Source organism: Gasterosteus aculeatus, chromosome X (assembly GCF_964276395.1).
Source record: "Gasterosteus aculeatus chromosome X, fGasAcu3.hap1.1, whole genome shotgun sequence".
NCBI classification, from domain to species: Eukaryota; Metazoa; Chordata; class Actinopteri; order Perciformes; family Gasterosteidae; genus Gasterosteus; species Gasterosteus aculeatus.
Genome location: NC_135698.1, coordinates 11,735,961 through 11,756,210, shown reverse-complemented (window position 1 = coordinate 11,756,210; position 20,250 = coordinate 11,735,961). Strand labels below are relative to the sequence as shown.

The following is a 20,250-nucleotide window of genomic DNA, read 5'->3' as shown; positions in this document are numbered from 1 at the left end:
AGAAAGCACTAGGAACAAATCACAAAGGGCCGCTACAACGTTAAACTTTCCGTCTTTAGCATCTGATCAAAACGAGCCCATTTCATCATGTTCTCCATGTCACATGTTCCTCTGCTCTGCGACCCCAGCGGGGCCCTCGTTGCAGATGAGAGCCGTGATCCCGGGTCGCTGCTCTTTGTTTATCTGGAGCAGGAGCCCTCTGCCCTCGAACCTTTCACAGAGTTGCTTTGACAATTCGCCCAGCGAGTGAGGAAGCAGCGTTCATGCGTGCTGATCTGAAGCTGAAGCCACAAAAATGAGGCCTCGGGAGAGACAGCGGCACGTTTCTGCAAGGGCAGAGTGAGAGTAAGGACAGTGAGGGGGGGAGGGGGGAGAGGGAGGCATCCGGCGAGCAGATTAGGAATGCTCATTTCTTTTTGAAGCAAAAAAACGGTACGATGTCGGGCGAGCAGATTAGGGGAGCCATTGTCATTTCCGGCCGTGTTTCAAACATGCCTCGTATTATCACGACAAAACCCCTCTCAGAGAAATTGAGGAATTATGGTAATGCCGGTTAAGACTTCATACGTCCAATTTAACCCTCAGTCATTTTGGATGGGTTATTACTTACATGGACCATATGAGCGACATGTGAAATGTGGGCTGACAGGTGAAATTGGGAGAGAAAAAAAAAACAAAAAAGCAACAGCTCCTTGCGAGTGAAAATGTTTCACCAATGGTTGGGTTTGTGCCTTACTCAAAATAAAACGCTTTATACACTTTCCACAAAGCCTTTACATGATTACAATCAAATAAAATTAACTTATAAAAAAATAAGGGAGTCATTAGTGCCGAAGGAAAAAAAACTGCACGAAAGAACCACGGCCCTTGGGAATAAAAGTATAGCAGTGTTGAAGAGAAAATAAATCGTGTTGCACTCCTTTGGTGGGACATCAGGACACGGCAATATGGAAAACAAAAGTCGGCAGGGTTTTACTTAACCTCTTTAACGGCACAGACACCATCAGTGGGTCAAATTAATTTTAGTGGACAAAAAAAAAATATTGGTTTGAATTATCTTTAATTATCATTAAGTTTTGACACCAAGTGTGTTCAAATTTACATTTTAACCATGTGGATACAATCGTGTCCTTTTATCTCCCTAAATGTAAGCATACGGCAGCTTCAGTGAAGTAATGAAAAATGCAGATGTTCTTAGAAAAGGGCATAGAGCCACTTTGATGCTCCTTGAGGGGGATTTTTTGGGAGCACTAGAGTTCAACTGGTTAACTTTCTTTGAAATCAGTGCCAGTCCTGTTTACTGGGGTCTGTTTTGTATGATGCCTTTTTTTTTAAATGGCTTAAGGAGCATTAAAAGCACATTAGGAGTAAATGGATTTGAACTGTCCTTGCCCTTGGCAATGGTGGCCCAGTTCCAAGTGAACACATCCCTCTAATGCCCGCTTTTATCTCTCCCAGAAATGATTCTCCAAAATCAAACCTCGAACACAACACAGCGACACGAGTTCATTTGAAAAACATCAGCTCTTCAAAAGTCACAAATACAGAACTTCAAAGTGGGGATGGAAGAGAACTTCAAAGAGGAAGCGGAACAATGAGACAGAAGGCTTTTGGTTTAACGGCGGTAAAGTTTAAACACCGTTTTATTGGTTCTGAGTGAGCCGGTGTCAGCAGAGCAACTTTCTAGGGAACGATTCACCAGTAATTCAATTAGAATGCCGCGGGTTGAGATGGAAGGGGAATTGCGGTCTAAAAGAGCATTGGGAGGAAGCGTACAGAGACGGAGAGAGGGGGAGGAGGGAGAAAAGGATGAGGAATGAACAACGGGGGGGTGGGGGAGGGGGGTGAAAGCAGGATGAAAATAACCGTCTGCGTCTCTCGCACATTTGGCGAGGCGGGGGAAGAGGGAGGGGGCGACGACGCAGACGGTCATTCGTCACTGGGCTGGTGTCGCCGTGCTGCCGTCCAGATATCCGACTTGTGTTTCCCGGACGACGCCACCCCCCCCGCCCAGCGGGACGCGAGTAAATAAAATAAGCTGTCCGAGAAGAAGGAACGCACACCAACTGGCCTGAGTGACTGACAGGACCCGGATGCTTACGAAGCGCCTCCGGTCCTGCATTAATATGCATGCAGCCTCGTCACTGTTTTTTTTATTTTGCATTGCATTCCGTTTCCCTGTGGAGTTCGGAGATGTGAGCTCGGGAAGATTAAAATCCCCACACCTGCAGCAAAGTACATCATTATGCAAGGTAGTTTTAATAAGCAAACAGCAGCTACGGGTTAAATACTCGCCTTCACCTTCTCACAGACTGCAGATCGCACCGCTTTGATTGCTTTTCATCAATCTGCGCATTTCCGTCACGCGTAGCAAGTTTCACAAGCATATTATAACAATTGATTGCATTCATTACATTATGGTATTATCATATTGGTGATGAACTGTGTCGCCGTCTTAAAAGGAACAAATGATAATGAAAGTAGCATCTGCGTAATAGCGCGCTGCGGTGCGTTTACTAGTTAGTCATTTCCAACTATGTGCCATTCTTGATCTACTTGATTCTCCTTTTCTCTCAGCTTCCTTTCCAACTCTTAGATGTTGATTTGGTGCTCAAAACAAATTACATAAAGAGATCCCACGTGATGTAACCTCCAACTCTGGTCTCATCTTCTTCTTTTGCCTCGGTCCCGCTCACTTATGCGCAGACTCAACTTCCCTCACCAGGAGCAGTCACTCTGAAGATGGCTGCCTGTCACGCATAATAAGCAACCTTGACATTTAAGTGTGCAGAGAAGACGCGCGGACGCAAAATCCCCAAAATGCTGTCTCACACGGAGGCCCGTGCAAGCGAGCAGCCGAGCGGGCCAATCGCACCTCCAAAGCTGAACAGCAGAAGACTAAATGTCCAGGAAGTCCTTGGGGCAGCATTGATATTTCAGCATGATAATAGACGTGAACTTGGATCGGGCGCCAGCTGCCAGCTAAAGTCGTATTAACCTTCTGCATCGTGCCACAGCGCTCCGGTCACATCTCTGCAGCTACAGAGCGATGCTCCCCTGTGCCGCGGCTCCCCGGTGCGTTCAGACACAGTTTTAAAGACCACCAGGGGAAAAGAAAGGCGTCGCAGGGCTGGTTGAGAGAGCCGGTGCGGTCACTCACCCTTACACCTCTCACGGCGGTCAGGTTGGATTTTCAGTGGCAGAACAGCCCCCCCCGCATCCCCGCTATGGCATCCGTAATGGAAACACAGCCAAGGTTTTCAAGGTTGACTTGACGTGAAAATACACTTTGGCGCTTTTGCCTTGTTGATATCAAGAGGTGACGGCAACCTGGTTGCAAAAATGTTACCATCATTACTTCAACTATTGACCATTATTGCCTGTCTTTGTTTCACAGCTTTATGAGGGTGTATTGAGTATTTGTGTCATATTGGCTACATTGAATGAAAGGAATCTCTTGTCCATGTTATTTATTTGCAGAGGAATAGAAAATATTGGAATCTCTGTCCTAAAAAGGAGGATTTCTTCAACGCAAAAAAAGTCCAATAGGACGGTAAAAACAGAGAACAGTGTGTGGTTCTCTCGACTAGGAGTACACCAAGTTGAAAACACAACCTCTGACTTGACTGTCAGAGTGCTGGCTCATAAAAACCTACAGCAGCTGAGGCCCGACTATGACTCAGGGATCTCACAATGACGACATCACTTGTTCACTCGAAGTACAACTGTTGCTGCAGAATGGGGCATGAAATAGTTGGCTCTCATGTTTACTAACCATATAGACAATGTATTAAACATGTATCATTTCTTATTATTTGAGATACATTGAAAATACCAAATCATATCAATAAAATGTCAGATTGACTGGGGAAACTGAAATACAGAATCGCATTGAAAGGCTGTTCAGTTTTAATTTTTCAAGCTGACTGAAACGTCCATCAATTACTGCAAAGCAGTTAAGTGTGTTTTTATTGCTGCAGCAATGATGTGTGCGAGAGTTCGCACTCACCTCAGGGTTTGTCCACTTGGACTTGATCTTCTCGGACATCTGTTGCGTGCAGGCCAAAAGGTCATAACCTTGCCTGCTCTTAAAATGGGGCAAAACAAAACGGACAGTAAGCACAACGCTACAACATCAAAAACAGCATATAACTACAAAAATACTGTTTGTTAGTAGTCCATTATTGCACTGTTATTTATTTTTGAAGAGCATCACATTTTGTCGTCCTAACTCTATACAAAGGGAGACAGGGCGCAACGACAAAAACAAATATTCTCATTTTTGTTTTGACATTTAGAAGACATTTACAAGAAAAGGCATGGAACATCCTTGACAGCTCATCAGTCATTTACAGGATGCGATGCATATAAGGTCTTACATGCTCACAGCAACAGGAAATCATATCACCATTCCAGGAAATTAAGAGTTCTTTCGCTCAATGTGTCAGGGGATAGATGTAGGACAGAAACTAAAGCAGGTTTAGAGTAACTAATGAGGCCTTCGGCTGTGTGTGTGTGTGTGTGTGTGTGTGTGTGTGTATGTGTGTATGTGTGTGTGTGTGTGTGTGTGTGTGTGTGACCCCCTTTGTCTCTCATCAATCCATAAAGTAAGAGTAAGGCGCTGTTCTAATTTTGTTTTTCAGATCCCCTGCCAGAGGGCAGAGGACAAACCTTGTGCTCTGCGAATTACCCTCAGCCAACCACTAGTGCAGCTCATTCAGTTTGTTTTGGTGTTCACTTTGACAGCTCTTCATATTAATCCCAAACCAAGTCATGGTTTCTGATACTATCGATCCCCCCTCTGTCAATCGGTCCACTGTGCAATAACAAAATGTCGTGTCGGCAACATTTGACTCTAAATGGTTCTAGAAAAATCACAAACACTCTGCAAAACCGAGCCGGACATGATTCCATTACTGGGTGTCTGACTCACCTTCTGCCAAACGTAGGCCTCATGCAGGGTGATGATCTCATGCTCGCGGTGCTCACCCTGCACAGCGCACACCACACAGATGATCTTCTCGTCAGCTTTACAGTACAGGGAGCCTTCCTGTGCATGCTCCTTGCAGCGCAGCCTTTCCACCGTCACGGTGTCACTCTTCCCAGCCTCTCCGGCTGCCACGGCCTCCTGCTCTGCTTCTGCACCCTCGGCTCCATCACCCGGCTCAGCCTCCGGGTGCAGGCCGCTCCTGGCTCCCTGTCTTCCACCAGCCCCGTCTCTCTCGTCGCCATTGGGTGGCGGCCTCTCCCGATTCGTGGCAATTCCAGCTGCCCCGTCCGCACGAGCTTCATCCTCTGCTCCGTCTCCAACTCTGGAGACTCTGTCGTTGCCAGGTCCATTAGCTTGTGTCTCCGCATGGTTGTAAGGCTGTATGGGATGATGTGTGCTGCTGGCATGTGCGTCAGCATGCACACGGCAGAAGGCAAAGCTGCAGGTGTGGCAAACTTGTGTGGCCGGTTGGGCCTCATCAGGCTCGCACGCGTCACATGATCCATCCATCTGCGGCAGCTCCTCGTGTTTCAACCCCATAACGTCTTCCTGGGGTTCCCCTTTGTGGTCCATGGTGGCTGATACTAGATACTAGGATAAGAGGAATAAGTCGTATAGGAGACACACACAGGAGAGGACAGGTTATTAATAGCGGTGACCTTTTCTGAACAGCTCTCATATTTGCACTGGGGAAAGTCCAAGAACCTCTGCACTAATCCCTCTGATATAATACTCCCAACAACAAATGTTGTTCCACAAGCTACACCATTAGAAATCCATCATTTTGCAAGGACATTAACCAAGAAGACCCTATCTACAGTCACGGTTACCGTCTCTGCGTGCAAACACAGACTCACTTTTGTTTACTGACAGGCAAACAGAAAGTGCTGAGTACAGCTGGATCCTCAGCAGGATCCCAAACAACAACGCTGTTTTTTTTTTAATCTCACCTCCCTCTGCAAGTCATCAGGCTGTGACCTTTACATGGTTTATTTCTGTTTTTTTTCTTCCCTGTCCTTATACCCTCTCACCCTTCTTTCACCTCACCCTGCAGGAGTGAACCTGGAGGAAGTTAAGAGAGACATCGTGTACATTGTACACAAAGAAACACACACAAAGAAGAGACATCTCATTTTTCTGTTTCTCCTCGGAGCCATCTTCTCCTGAGCTTTGTGTACTTTAACTCCTCAATGCTGACACAAACAACCGGTAGTAAAAGTGCTGTAATGCAGCGCGCGCGCGCGCGCACGCACACGCGCGCGCGCGCACACACACACACACACACACACACACACACACACACACACCTTGTAGGGCTTGCAGTGGACGTACCTGTCCGTGTCCCGCCCCCTCTGTGTTCTTCTCTCTAGGCTGGTTTTCGAGATACTGTTCACTTAGTGGAGGAATTAGCTTGAAGGCTAACTTCCGTAGCCGCTCTCTTTGATTCTTGAGTTCCGTTGCCGAGCTCTCGGCACGTTCTTACGTTTCACGTCACAGACGAAAGAGAAGAGGTTCCTCACTTCGACCCGACGGCGTTTTTACTTCCTTGTTGTCATGAGGCTGCTGACTGCCTTTCTACTTCCTGCTTGTGACGTCAGTCTCCTGCGCGTGTGTGCGCGCACGGGAGAGACACACACACATCTGGTCCGAGAGAGAGAACCCGTTTGACGGGGAAGGAGCTCACCGGAGGCAGGTGGTGGAAGCCAACGGTTCTCGCGATGATCCGCTGACGTTAGCTGACGTTGTGTCGGGAGCTAGCTGCCCAAAACCGCAGCGACCCTCGAGTCCTGCAAGTTGCCATTGAGTTGATCACGTGCGCACCTGCTCCCACACCATAACGGACATAACGGACACGTGACATTTAGAGCCGCGTGCATTAGCTAATGTCGTTTGAATTTAAGTGACGCAATATTGAACAATTGTAAAGATTATTATTATTTTGAATTTACCTCTCGTATTAGCTAACTTTAATTGATTGGGACATTTTGGGTAAACTCACTATAAAGTATAAAAGATGATTTACTCACAGAGAAGCTATTGGCACCCACTGAAATATTATTGACCAGCTTCATTTTTCGCTACATTTTAAGGATGTCACAATAATAATATCACAATTAATAATAGAAACAGAAAAATGCAAAAGTGACCAGAGACCATGTGGGTAAAGAGTTTAGTTTCGAATGTCAGTGTGAAGTTGCTTTCCGTCTTTCTTTTTGATTTGACAGGTTATCTGCTTTTCCACGAACAAAACTCAGAAACCATTCTCTATTTTATTGAATACATTAAATACAGTGATAACTAAAATAGGAAATAAATGGTCTGAATCAACAGTTCTGACTAGAAACATTATTGGAAATATTTGCATCTAGAAGTCAAAAAACAACAAGAATGTCATGGAAAAACTAAAATAACAGAACATTGCCTGAAAAAGCAAAATGACTTCAAACAGTGATAATCCGAGACAGGACACTTACATTCAGATACAAATAGCACCGAATGCTATTTTTTAAAATATGCCATGCTTAATAAACAATCTAGTTTAATCTGATGGAGCAAAAACATTCAAATCCAGACCATGAAAATCTATGCTGGTTTGAGGAATGAAATATTCAATCCATCCGCATAAACAAAGGCACAGCGACAGCTGGTAATAGTTATATTAGATTGAAGAAACTGCATCTCAACCAATGTAATATCATACAATTGCTTTGTTTAGAGAGACTGTTCCAGTAAGACACATGGATTATGTGCTGGGAGTCTTAGATCTAAAGCTTCTTCCCGCAGTTAAACCTTCTCAATTATTTAGTTCTTCAAAAACAGGGATTGCTGTGATTCACGTGGTTAACATGTCCTTAATGACATTAGGTGGAAGCCTGTGGATGAGATGCAAACCCTGGCGTTCCTCTGGGTTATTAGGCAAAGTCGGTGAAAGCAATATTACATCAGATAATTCCATCCTGTTTTCCCAGTGAGCGTCTTATTGGAGATGCATACACGTATACAAGAGTTTACAGCGAACAGTATCAGCCACAAGGCCAAACAAAGATTTATGTTTTAACCGACGAAAGGAAAGGGTTAAGCTTGAAGAGTACTCAAATTGTCAATTTTTAGCAGTGGTGGTTAATTGGGGAGTTTATTATTATGATGTCTGCTTTACAACTCTGTACACGTCCATAAACCAGCACCGAGAGACAATGGAGCAGGAGAGTCTGGAGAGAACGGCTGAGATGAGAGAGAACAAGCTGTTCTCTGTTGAGGGATCTAAAGAGGCCATTGGGCCGGGCTTCAGATGAGCCATAATTTGGCATGTGTTGTTTACTGTTACTGCTATTGGATGGCACGTCATGAATAACCAAAAAGCTGTTCTTTCCAAAGCTTTGAAAAGGACGGCTCTCGTAGAAAGGAGTCTATAAACCCAAAGGACGAATCAATGGAAACATATTTTTCTGGAAAAATCTGATTTTCCTCTGCATGAGAGTTGCTAACCCCGTACTGATGTAACGATTGGAGCGGAAACTGCATTCGCCCACATTTCACTGTAAAAAAAATCTATGATTCGGATTGGAGGGGTTGCTGATGAGAGCGTAATTTAAAGCAAAATCCCATCGAACCACACATACGGTGAGCTGATGAATCAAAGCACATGGCCAGTGTGTTGACTTATTTTTTTAGAAACCTTTCACGGCATTAAACTCAACCGAGCACTAAGAAACAGCTTTGTCTTTCTACACCGCGTAAACAATTAAAAGGCTCATTGACCAGCAATTCATTAGTAAAATCGCTAAATATACATACAGTACGTGGCTGGGAGCTTTTGATTGATCCTTCCTCCACCTAGTAACACAACGGGACACACAATATAAGCTAAATATCTACTTAAATTGTGTCTCTGCAGCACAGAAAAGCCTGTGCATGGAAGTTGGCAGCATAAAGAACATGGAGCCTTCAGAAACGGCATGATGGCAGAAAAGGGGAAGGGGGGGCTTTGGCAGGCAGAAAACACTTACCTAATGCCTGTTTTAACATTGTTCTTTCAAGATGAAATGCAACGGCAATGATCCGTCAGAGGAGCTCTTCTCCCCGTTCCCCACCTCGTGTGTTGTGTGTTGATACGCTATTATCTCCCCCCACTCGTTTGCTTTGGAGCCTCTTGGCTTTCCTACAGCTCTTATCCGGTCTTATCGGCGCAACATAAAACAGACTCAGCGTACGTTCGACATGCTGTTCTACAAAGTCATTAGAGGATTCCTGACCCAGTCTCATTCAGCAGGAAAACTAAACGTTTGCTGGATAAAACCTTTAAAGACTTCAAGGCAGAAATGAAGGTAGATGAATTCGGTGTGAACTGGACGCAGCTCGCCATCAGTAATCATGCTTTGTGAGCTGCAGGCCCCATGGAGCTGCGATGGTCCAGCGATGTTTGATTTCTGTGTGTCCGTGTGTTGTAGGGCAAGGTTGGGGAAGGACAGCTGTCAGGACGGATCAGAGGCAGAGAGATACAGGTGACTGAAGAAGAAAAAAAAAAAATACAGAGCACCTCTGAAAATGTCATCTGAGACGATGTAAAATCAAGTTTCCCGAGAATTAAAAGCCATGGCGTTGATTTAACTTCCCTGTTATCTCATCTAGGTATTTCTAAGTCCACCCCCACTGATCAAGTTTCATATGAGGTATTGATCATGTCCTGAATATAGTTTTCAATAATGTTGATGCATATGAATAGGTTTTGTTTTCTAAAACTTACTGAAATGTTCAAACTACATTTTAAAAACCTTTCATCATTAAGTCCTATTAGGATCTAATATGGAATGCTGTTGTTGCTAAGACACAGATTTGTAGGACGTGACTGCTTTTCTGCATAAACGGATTTCTAATTTTCTAATTTCTCCCTTGGTTGATAACAGGACCACAAGTTAGATTTTCTGCATATTATGCAGCATTTATTCATTTAACAGCCCACTATTCTCATAGTACCAAGTACCAAGTAAGTGAAGTCCTTAGTGTAAAATGGAACGAACAGACTGTTGGTTATTGTAATACATACACACAGACATTCATTTTTGCGTAGTTACAATTTCTGCTACAACTAACTTAAAACATGAGAGGATTTCTCTAAACTAAGGTAATTTATTTCTATAATTGCTATATACCGCAGCCCTATATCTCCTTTATTCATTAAATGTTCAGACTGCATTAACAAAGCACCAACTCAGTGGAGACCGCTCACTCTCTCCGTCTATTTCCTTTCTTTTCTGTGTCATAAAGTAGAAGTAAAAGATATCTAATGTGTTCCCTTGTGAAAAATATATATTCTCTAGTTTGTGAGAGAGGGCTGTTAGTTGGTTGGTTGTGAGTTTAGATTTAAAAGATGTAAATGCTTATGGCTCCACACTTCTCGTATTGTTAAAATACATTTTAGATGAGTGGTTTTTCTGGTCCTTCCTTCTCCAAGGAGATACAGATGAGATTGTTGATCTGAAATGTTGGTATTGTAGTCAAAGTCCTTCATGCGGATAAAAAAGGGCTGCGTGTTTGTGCATGCATAATTACCACGAAGCCTTTAACTCCTTGTGGTATCATACTGTTCTAAATCTTACTTTGACCTCTGGAAGGTTATTATGAGTTACAAAATCTCCTAATTGCCTGTCTTCTCCTTAGAAGCAAAATCAATTTCCAGCTTTGAGCCTGCATTCTTCCATCAACATGTCATTTAATCAATAATCCCTAGTTGAGCATCCCATCTGTTTTTTTGTAAACCCCGGTTCTACCGTAGATTGAATTATTAGAAGCAAATGGACAGAATTACCAGTCAGAAAGAAAACCATCTTAACCAATGAAACAAATTAATTGGGACTACAAATTCACCTAGTGATTTTTCTCCAATTACATGCAAAAAATACTATATATATATATATTTTATTACCCTCATAAAAATCTCAGAGAAAATGATTTTGCAGACATGAAAGTAGACTGAATTTTACAGGGATTTCTTTTTTACCAACCTGCTCATCTTTATCTATCAGTCAACAGCCTCAGGGCATTTGATCATTTTTCAAGTCTGTGTGAAGGGGAACTTTTGGCTATATGGCTAAATATATAAAGCATGATGTCAGATGGACAGAGAGAAAGGAAGGAGACCACAATGCACAGTAACTCATCATCTACGCCTTTGCACGTATCTCCCAACTGTAACCGTACTGTGCCTACCTCTGCCTTTTCATCAAACACTGCTCTTATCAACCTCTTACAGACCCTGTAACCACGGTTACCGTCTCTCAGTGCTAGTTCTATGGCAGCGATGTGTAACCAGCGGTTTCCTGCAGGGTTCACGGCCCACTTCTGCCCGGAGCTGCAGGAAAAGTGTGTCCGGGGACGGCGGTAATGACGTTGTTCCGAGTCAAACACCCTGCACGGCTAATATGATGACTTTGAATTCTCGCTGCACAGTTGAGTGTGTGGAAGCAATTAAGCTTAGGCTTGTATCCCCGAAGCAAAGGGAAATGTATCATACATCAGTAGTCCTTTCATTCATTGGTTACTCATGGGAGAGGATTTCAGACAGTATAGACTGATTACTTTTGGGTAATCTCTTTCTATTGAACATATAGCTTAGTTTGAGCAACAGTTCAAGCATCTAGCAAAGACATTTTCTTTCAAAATGAAGTCAAACCAAGTAACGAAAATATAGTTTTAATGACAGACAAAAATTCTTCTTTTTCCCAGTTTGTATTCATGACAAAATAAGCAAAAAGTGTATCTTATCACCTTTCTATTCTTCTTCTTTCTATTTCCCGGTCAGTAATACCAGCAGGGATCGGCACGGATCCCCCCTCATGGTCTGAGCCGTGGATTAATTATGGAGCTCAACGTTAACCATCACAAAGTTTTACTGACGATTGATATCCGCCAATATTCAGTAAAATAGTGAACTACGACATCCCATTTCTTGCCGCCGATCTCTGATAACGTTATTTCATGCAAAAAATAAAATTTCTTCGAATTGACGCGAGGACAAAAAAGGTTCCGTTGAGTTACATTGTGATGTATTCAGGCTTTGTTTTGTGTAAATTAGTACTTGAATCTAGTGTCAGTTAAGAAACTTGAATAAATACAGTTGTTTGAAAGAGTTGGTTTCACAACCAAATAAATAGGCATTGAAGAGGGAATAATGACCTGTTTGCATTGTCTAATAATGCATCATCAAAAGATTTGTTTTAATCCATAAAAATCCAATTTTTAATTTCCTTATCAAGTGAATGTTTCTTTTCATGAGGAGAAAGAAACGCCATCGGGATCTCTGTTAACTCCTTTTTGAGCTGATCCGATGTGTGACTGATCCATAATACGATCCCAAACCTGAGTTTTATGATCTGTTGCACCGCTACTAAATATGTTAAATATTACCTCTGATGGGCATACATTTCTTTTACGTGTGGTAGTTTTTTAGGGACTGTTCCTTTCTTAATTTTTCACCCTGCGTTCCAGTCTTCCATGGGAGACGTCTGTTGGCTGAAGGTGAGGAGGTGAATTAAATATGCGTGGAGAGGGATTCTGTGTTGAATCTATTGCTTTTCTCTTAGGAAGTTAGCATCCTGTTAGATCTTTTGCTGTTAGATATATGCCACAATAAATATTTTGGTAACGTACTGTGTGTGTGCAAAGCTGCACGTAGCTGAAAAGCGTTGTTGTGGAGAAGTCACAAGTGAGAATACACAACACCCCGGCCCTTATAAGAATTTATCTGGTAGCACAAATGAACACAGTCAGGTGACGTCTCTTTTACAGGGACCTTTATTTGAAATTCTAATAGTTATCATGGTTGGTCGGGTTTCTTATGCATACCAATGTGCTATTTGCCCTCTGCCAACTGTCACCAAAATAGTACAGAGCACAGGTGCTTATAGGGTAAACAGCCAGACTATGCGAAGCGTTATGCAGCTTGACACCAACGATGTTTGCACCTCTTGATTGCAAGTGACACTGCTTGTACTCTATGCAGTGCATGACAAATCCTATGACTACCCAACCAACTATCATATGGCAGAGGGGCGTGCGGCTGCTTAACGGCCCCTGCTGTCACATTTACTCAGTTTATTAACAAGTGGATTAACCTATATACTATACTGTACTGTACATTTAGGGTCGGAAGTTAACGCAAGCCTTCCTGCAACGGGAAGTAGTCCAGTTTGACGTAGATTCATTCTTATCATCAAGGGGGAGAAAAGGTGAGTTAAACACAATGGGCGGTTTGTCTAAAGTTGTTACACATCTGCGCTTCGTCATGAGCAAACAAATGTGGACTCCCCACTGAGTCGCACTTTGCACAGAAGAGAGCATCCAAAACTTTATTACTGACTACTATTAAGATTGGTTGAGCACATAGTAATACAGCTGCAAAGTGAAATGAACGTCAGTGTGAAAACTCGAGCTCCCGCAACGCTGTCATCAACCGCCTCGCTGAGCAGACATGCGTGCTTAGCAGCAGCTGGACCAACGTCACCAATGCCATGACGTCAGAGCAGAGGGCACAGAGCAGGTCGTTGGCGCTAAATAACAATGACATTCAGTGTTTTGGTCTCTGGTCCCTCTCAGCCGGGCCCCTGAACGTGGGCGCCGGGTCACAATGGTCCTCTGTGCCCCCTGACGTTCGGCATCACGTGGCCCATGCAAACTTTGCATGGACGAGTGCCCGTGCCAGACGCTTTCCGACCTTCTAAATCCCGGTACGCCATCCTCTGGGGGCCACGCTTGGTGGTTCTTGGACCCAGTTCACAGCGCACTGAAAACAGAGGCCGCTCTAAGGTGAGTGTGCGAGAGAGATAGGAAAATATACACCGTTGAAAGGGGAAAGAGGGTTTTAACTTGCCAAGAAATGCTCCATTTGGCTGCCAAACCGCTTTTGCACTGTTTTTGAGGGGTTTTGAGATTAGAAATAAGAAATCCGACCACGGCTCTTTGTGGGTCACACAACTCTCTCATATCCTCATGTCATTTCATTTGTGCCGTCCAATCAGAGTCCAGCTTCGATCTCGAGGTAACCAGTCAGTACAAAGTGGGAACATAAACCATGCTCCCTTTTACTTGACGGACTGGATGTGGGGAGAAGAAACTCAGTTGGCAGAATAGCTCAGTTAATTACAGATTTAAAGACAAAAGTTATTTACACAATATTCCCTCAAACACCTACGCCCAATGCCAATAAGATGGAGGAGAGTCCTCCCGTGTGTGTGTGTTGCCAATGTGACTGTCAGAGTTGGGGTGAGCTGACGTGGAGGGGAGGGGGGAAAAAAGCGGCGAGTGAAAGGGTGAAGATTGAATTTCATCTTCCATGGCGAGAACACTGCCTGCGAGCAAACAAACGGATGAAAAGACGTCCTGCCGCTGTTCCCTGACTGACGGTCGGACATCCCCACGTCTCCCCGATGGCGGCCCCCTCCCTCCAGCTCCCCTCCCTCGCTGCGACTGCCAGCGTCCAACATCAACTCTTAAAACAATTATTGGACGGCCCGAGGGTGGACATGGCGCTGTGTCAGCAGGCAGTCACAGAGGACGACTACCTGTCACCGAGCACAGAGGCAGATGGGGGGGGGATATAGGATGAAAAGAAAAAGGGGGAGGCAAACATGAAGAATGGCTGAATCGTTTTAAAAATGGAAATCTAATGACAGCTAAGATGCTTATTACTTTGACTGACACTGGGCCTGTGCGTGCGTGCGCTCTGCTTGTCCCAACACTAGTCTGCAGCAGAAGCAGATTATGAGATTAAGTGCTTCTGGGAAATAAATACATTTAAAAAAAAGTGGTAGATGAATGAGAACAGCTAGTTCAGTGACGCTAGAAGGAAATCATTAATTGAATTTTGATGCGATGTGTGTGTGTGTGTATAGAGGGAGTGTGACGGGGGGCTTTGAATGAGTCATGTTGTCAGGATACGCATAGTTGTGTAATATTTTACAGATCTCTGCATTGTGTCTCTTGGCAGAGGGGAGAGGGCAGAGGAGTCAGAGGCTTTTACTGAGAGCGGGGAAATGAATCGCTAAATCCGTAGGATTGATAATCTGCTTTGGCTGGTAAGTAACCTGCAGAGAATCACAATGACTTTGCCTTATTCTCCTGCTCTTACATCGTCACTCTTCCCACCCTAAATTTCCTCTCAACCGCAACACGTAATCCCACCAGATTAAGTTGTTTTTGCATGAAACATTTGTTGCAAAGCAGGAGAGGACTTTGTAAACCAAGTGAATGTGTCTCTTTTACAGGGAATCTTACCACAGCACGGCCGGCTATTCCTACTCTACACTGTGTCAATATCTCTTTACCCACTCTCCGGTTCCCTCGGTGTGTTTAGAAAGAGGATCTTACAGCCTAAATTGAAAATGGGACTGCTCCTCAACACTCAACACATGGCGGCAGATGTGAGAGGGGGAGGGGGGGATGTTGGGGGGGGGGCAAAAGGGAAATGAGGCAGAAGACTGAGGAAGAAGGAGACATATCTTGCCTCCTCCAGATAAAGATGGTGCCGGTAAAGCGAGACAGGGAGTCAACGAGACAGGACAAAAGGGAAAGGAAGGACAACGAGAGACCAGGATGGGAGGAAAGAGGAATGGAGAGGAGTTTAGAGGCTCTCAAACACATTTCACTCCCAGCACAGCAGATGCCACATTCTGTCTGGCACAGTGATCTGTGGGCCTATTTATACCCTCACTGTGTCACTTGAGGGCCAACACAACACTTAAAACACACACACAAACACACGTCTAGCATCAGGCTTTTGCAGCTCTCTGCAATGTAAAAAACCAAGCAGGTTAGAGAGGATGCAAAGGTACGGAATGGAAAACAACGCGAGGGCTCGTGTGAAAACAAAACGGGAACAGCGTATAAATATGTATGTACGTTTTCGGAAATGGTGAAATTTACATTTTTTTTTTTTTCCTGAATTCATCTGAAGCTCCCGTGTGAGGGAAGATAAAGAGATCGTTTTGGCTTTTCATTAATGCCTGGCTGGTTTTTGGTTGGCAGCCCTGGTCATGAGAAAAGGGAGAGCGAACAAACAGTGGTCTGATTAAGCGGTGGGAGGACTGGGCCCTTTCGGATCGCCCTGGTTACTGGGAATAGGAGCCACGAGTTACATCAGCTTTCCACCCCGACAATGAGCCGAGCTGGGAAACTTGAAGGGGAAAATCTTAATGAGTGTATATTAGAAAGAAAGAGGGCGGAGGGAATGAAAAAAGACGTAAAAGAGACATTTTGAACATTTAAAGACACGGCGAAAGAAACACTTCTGTATTCCCTTTTCTGTAAATGTGCGCGCTGAATCCACAAGCAGTGCAGCGTAAAGTGGAGGAAATTGTATAGGAATCATCTCATCTCTCAAGGGCAGAAGAAAAGCTTAAATAAGGGCTCAGCCCGCTGTGGTCCTTCTCTCTTGTGCCATTTCAACTATGCGTAATCTCGTCTGTGAAGCTATGTTGCATTGTTAAGAGGCCCTGCGTGTTGAATGGCCTTTGTTTGCAATCAATCAGCCCAAATGTTACAGAAGCAAAGCAGGGTTCATTACACATCCGGCTCAGAGAAACGACACCACTACGCACATCCATCAACCTCACCCTCTTTTGGGCCCCGGCAATGTAGCGCCAGCTGGTCACACGTGCAAACACAAAAACACACTCGCAGTCGCACAAATATTGGCAGACGCAAACGTCCACAGACGTTTTTCTGTGACCTTCTGAAAATGCAAAGTCACAGAGACGAATTGTGATTTGCAGAAGGAGTTGGCATTTAAAACGGTTATTTTATGCAGTGGCAATAACTTTTTCTTTTTTTTAAGCATGCAGTCAGTCCTTGAAGAGACACCTTTGAAAATGGAAAAATGTGAAAAGGCTGTATCATGTGACCGGAAGGAAGGCAAACTTCAAACTTTATATCTGGTCATACAGGTTGAAGAAATGAGATGGGAGCTGAGACAACTGTGTGTCTGTGTCTGTGTGTCTGTGTCTGTGTGTGTGTGTGTGTGTGTGTGAGCACTCCCGCTGCCAGAGGTTCAAAAGGGGGCAAAGAGCTGTGCATGTGTGTGCACCAGGCAGCGTATGGGGAGCAACAACAACAAAGTCTTCCTTCTCTTTGAAGCGGACCCTATCAGCTTCCCTCCCCCGCTGTGCACCGCCCTCCTCCCCCCTCACCGTCTTTCAGCGAGCCATAAATCCAGGCCCTCATCTGCCGATATGCCTCTGAAGTTCAGGAATGCCCGCGTGGGATTTGAGGCCCGGTGAGTTATGGGAACACCTGGGAGGGGTGGAAGACGGAGAAGCTGGAGTTGGAGGGTGGGGTGGGGGAGAGGGGGGGAGGGGGGGTGGCAGAGGCGGTAGTAGTCAGGCGTCCTCGCACCTACGAAGGGCTACATGTTGACAGCCACCATGACTGATGGATTGGTTTCGGTGGTCAACTGCTGTGGGTAACGTGCCTTTGATTCACAGAGTGAGTGCGGAACACAAGCCGCGCTCATCTCTGCGCCTCCGACCAGAGGGGAACATGAGCGGGTGATTTACAGTCCAGAGGCGGCTTCAGCTAGACGGAGACCGCTGAGAAGAGCGGGGGGGGGGGGGGGTTCTGAAACGGCCGAGGGTTATGAAAACAGAACATGGCCGGGGGGGTCGTGGCCTTGTCCTGACGCTGCCGTCCCTGCACAGCGGGCTCAAAGTCACCCATCTGTCCACGCCTGTCCGACAGCAGAGTTACTGCCCGGCCGCCGTTTGTTAGTCTGTCCGTGAAGGCAGGGGTTTGTTTGCCAGATGCTCGCTTTTATTTTTCTGCACATAATGCACATGTATGCGTTAAGATTTAAGATGACATCGACCCCTAATATAGTGCAGATAATCTCAATGATATGTTCCAAACCCCCAAGAGTCCAATAAACCCACTTTTTTATTTTTATTTGAAAGGATAAATGATATAGAATAAATGAGCTAGTTTAAAAATCGAAGAAATGGAATGAGACAAAATAAGAGAATACACCAGATACTCCATTTGTGGTAGACAGTACTTTATTACCGAGGACTGTGGGACCCAAAAAGATTTAGTTTCCCTCTCAGTGGGATTGATTTTGTGGAAGATGTCTTCGTAACCAGCCCAGATGATTAGTCCCGTTGATGATCAATCAACGCTCCCAGCATCTCATAATGGCAATATTTGCACGGGCCAAAAAAGATTTAAAGTAATAGATATAGAACAAGTGAAAAGAAATTAAGGAAAGGGTGAAGCCGAGAAAAGAGAGCGCCCAATTGAATCAGGACAGGGACGGCAGCCACAAAATGTGTTTTTCATTTGTTGAGTCTTGCTGACACCTCTAAATTTCCTCCAACCGCTGCCTCGTCTGTTATAGGCTCGTCTTTAGTGGTGTTGCCAAAGGATGTGTTGTGCAAAGTATACAGTTAAAACACAAAGGTTTGCAGCTTGAGTAAGCACTCAACGGGGAAGGAGGTCAACCGCTACCCCCTGCGTTGTTTCCCCTTTCAACGCCCTACCCTGCAGTGGTTGTGACGGCTGTCTCGGACTTCCTGATTTGAGATGGGTTCGGTTACAGGTGGTTACAGGCAGTCTCTTGGCATGTGATTATATTATATTGTGAAATACAGGAAAAGTAGCATGACTGGATTCAATTTGGCTGAATGGCACATGGGTATCCGTGTCCGCTGTCTCACCTGGCCAACTCCGCACAAACACGAATGGCGTGACTTTTGTTTTTTGGCTGACTAAAGGGTTTCACTTCTCGTTACCTTTCCATCATTTTCGTTTTTCTTCTTTTTTTTAAAATGTGCTCTTGGGAGCAATTGTGGGTGAGCGTTATCCTCCGAGCAGAGAGTTGGCGGTTTGATCCCAGGCCCTGCTGACCCGCGTGTTTGATGTGTCCTCGAGCAAGACACTTAACCCCAACGTTGCTCCTGTAGCTGTGACTGCAGTGTGTGAATGCTAGTTCCTGATGGGCAGGCGGCACTGTGTATGGTAGCTCCTTTGAATGGGTATGAATGGGTGAATGATGTCATGAAGTGTTAAATCACTTTGAGTGGTCAGACGACTAACAAAGCTCTATACAAGTACAGACCATTTGGTTTAGCACTTTTAATTAAACCTTAGTCTAAACGCAGAGCATCTTTTGCGATAATGCAATGCTGCCAACATCCGTACCTTGAGTGGTGTCGCTGCCACCGCCATTTCACCTCTGCAGCTCATCCAGAAGGCAGCAACACGACCGGTCTTTAACCTTCCTAAATTCTCCAACACCACTCCGCTCCTCCGCTCTCTTCACTGGCTACCAGTGCTGTGAATGGCTCGGGTCCAGTCTACATGCAGGACATGGTAGAACCCGACGTCCTAACCCGAACTAAAGACACACCTCTTCAGACTAAACTACACTTACAATTCTAGAGTACAATAGCAACGGAGTCCGAGAAGCCTCTTTCCTTTGTGACGTGTGTGAAAATGTGCCTCCTTTGTTATAAATTGCCTCAGTCTGCTGTCTCCCGTATTCGATAGTCCCATCTCACCTTCACTAAGGCGTGTCCAATCTTGTTCAAATCACAGTGATACTGCAGAATTAGTCATAAACCCCCTAATGTGTGTCTGCAGAGAGCTCCTCTCTTCCCTTCTCTAAAGAGAGCGGCCGGCACCTGGACGCCACCCAAAACGACTGCCGGGCTCTTCTGCCTGTCTTTGTCGCTGCATGCCTGAGTGCCCTTCTCTTCTATCTACACTCCTGTTGACCCTGCTACTTAACTGATTGACTGTCCTGACATTTTCTCACTTGGCTCTCACCATTTTAGTGGAACAGAGTACCATTACAGAACAAGGTAAGCCGGAGCGTTTGTTTGGTACAACAATTTACATAGAAATGACCAAATTACTGAGCACCGGCGCAGCCGGCGGTGCTATATTTCAAAACGACTACAGTGACCATGCGCAGGTCTGCGACAGGCATTGCTTAGAGTCAACACTAACATTGAGGGGGCCAAAGGTCAGCTAGCAGGAAGGAATGTGCTGTTTCAGCAGCTTGTAGGCATTTTGTCATCAAGTATCCGGCGTCCTCGCGCCCTTCTGCGCATCGATTCACTCTGCACTTCGGGCAGGGGAAAGGACAAAGCCCGCATGACACGGTCAAAGCACGCTGGGCAAAAAAGAAAACTATAGTGATGAAAATATATAATCAGCTATTTTCATGATGTCGAGTCAGAGTGAGATTGAATAAAAATAAATGCGTTGGGTTTGCT

At 44.9% G+C, this 20,250-nt stretch overlaps 1 protein-coding gene and 1 long non-coding RNA gene across 3 annotated transcripts in view; one reads left to right on the top strand and one right to left on the bottom strand.

The window, feature by feature from the left end:
• Positions 1-6,852, bottom strand: part of trim44 (tripartite motif containing 44) — a 33,378-nt gene extending 26,526 nt beyond the window's left edge. Inside the window, exons 1-3 of one of the 2 annotated variants that reach the window (XM_040163176.2) lie at positions 6,323-6,852; positions 4,934-5,581; positions 4,010-4,087 (exon numbers count right to left, since the gene is read on the bottom strand). In XM_040163176.2, the coding sequence (XP_040019110.1) occupies positions 4,010-4,087; positions 4,934-5,563 (708 nt within the window). In that variant the 5' untranslated portion in view covers positions 5,564-5,581; positions 6,323-6,852. Of the gene's footprint in view, positions 1-4,009; positions 4,088-4,933; positions 5,582-6,297 lie in introns of both variants that reach the window. The other variant, XM_040163175.2, reaches the window with a different exon arrangement.
• Positions 6,853-9,183: 2,331 nt separating this feature from the next.
• LOC120809744 (uncharacterized) lies at positions 9,184-9,602 on the top strand. The gene is made up of 2 exons (XR_005710129.2): positions 9,184-9,315; positions 9,439-9,602. It is a non-coding gene; the product is annotated as an uncharacterized LOC120809744 (long non-coding RNA).
• Positions 9,603-20,250: the final 10,648 nt, after the last annotated feature.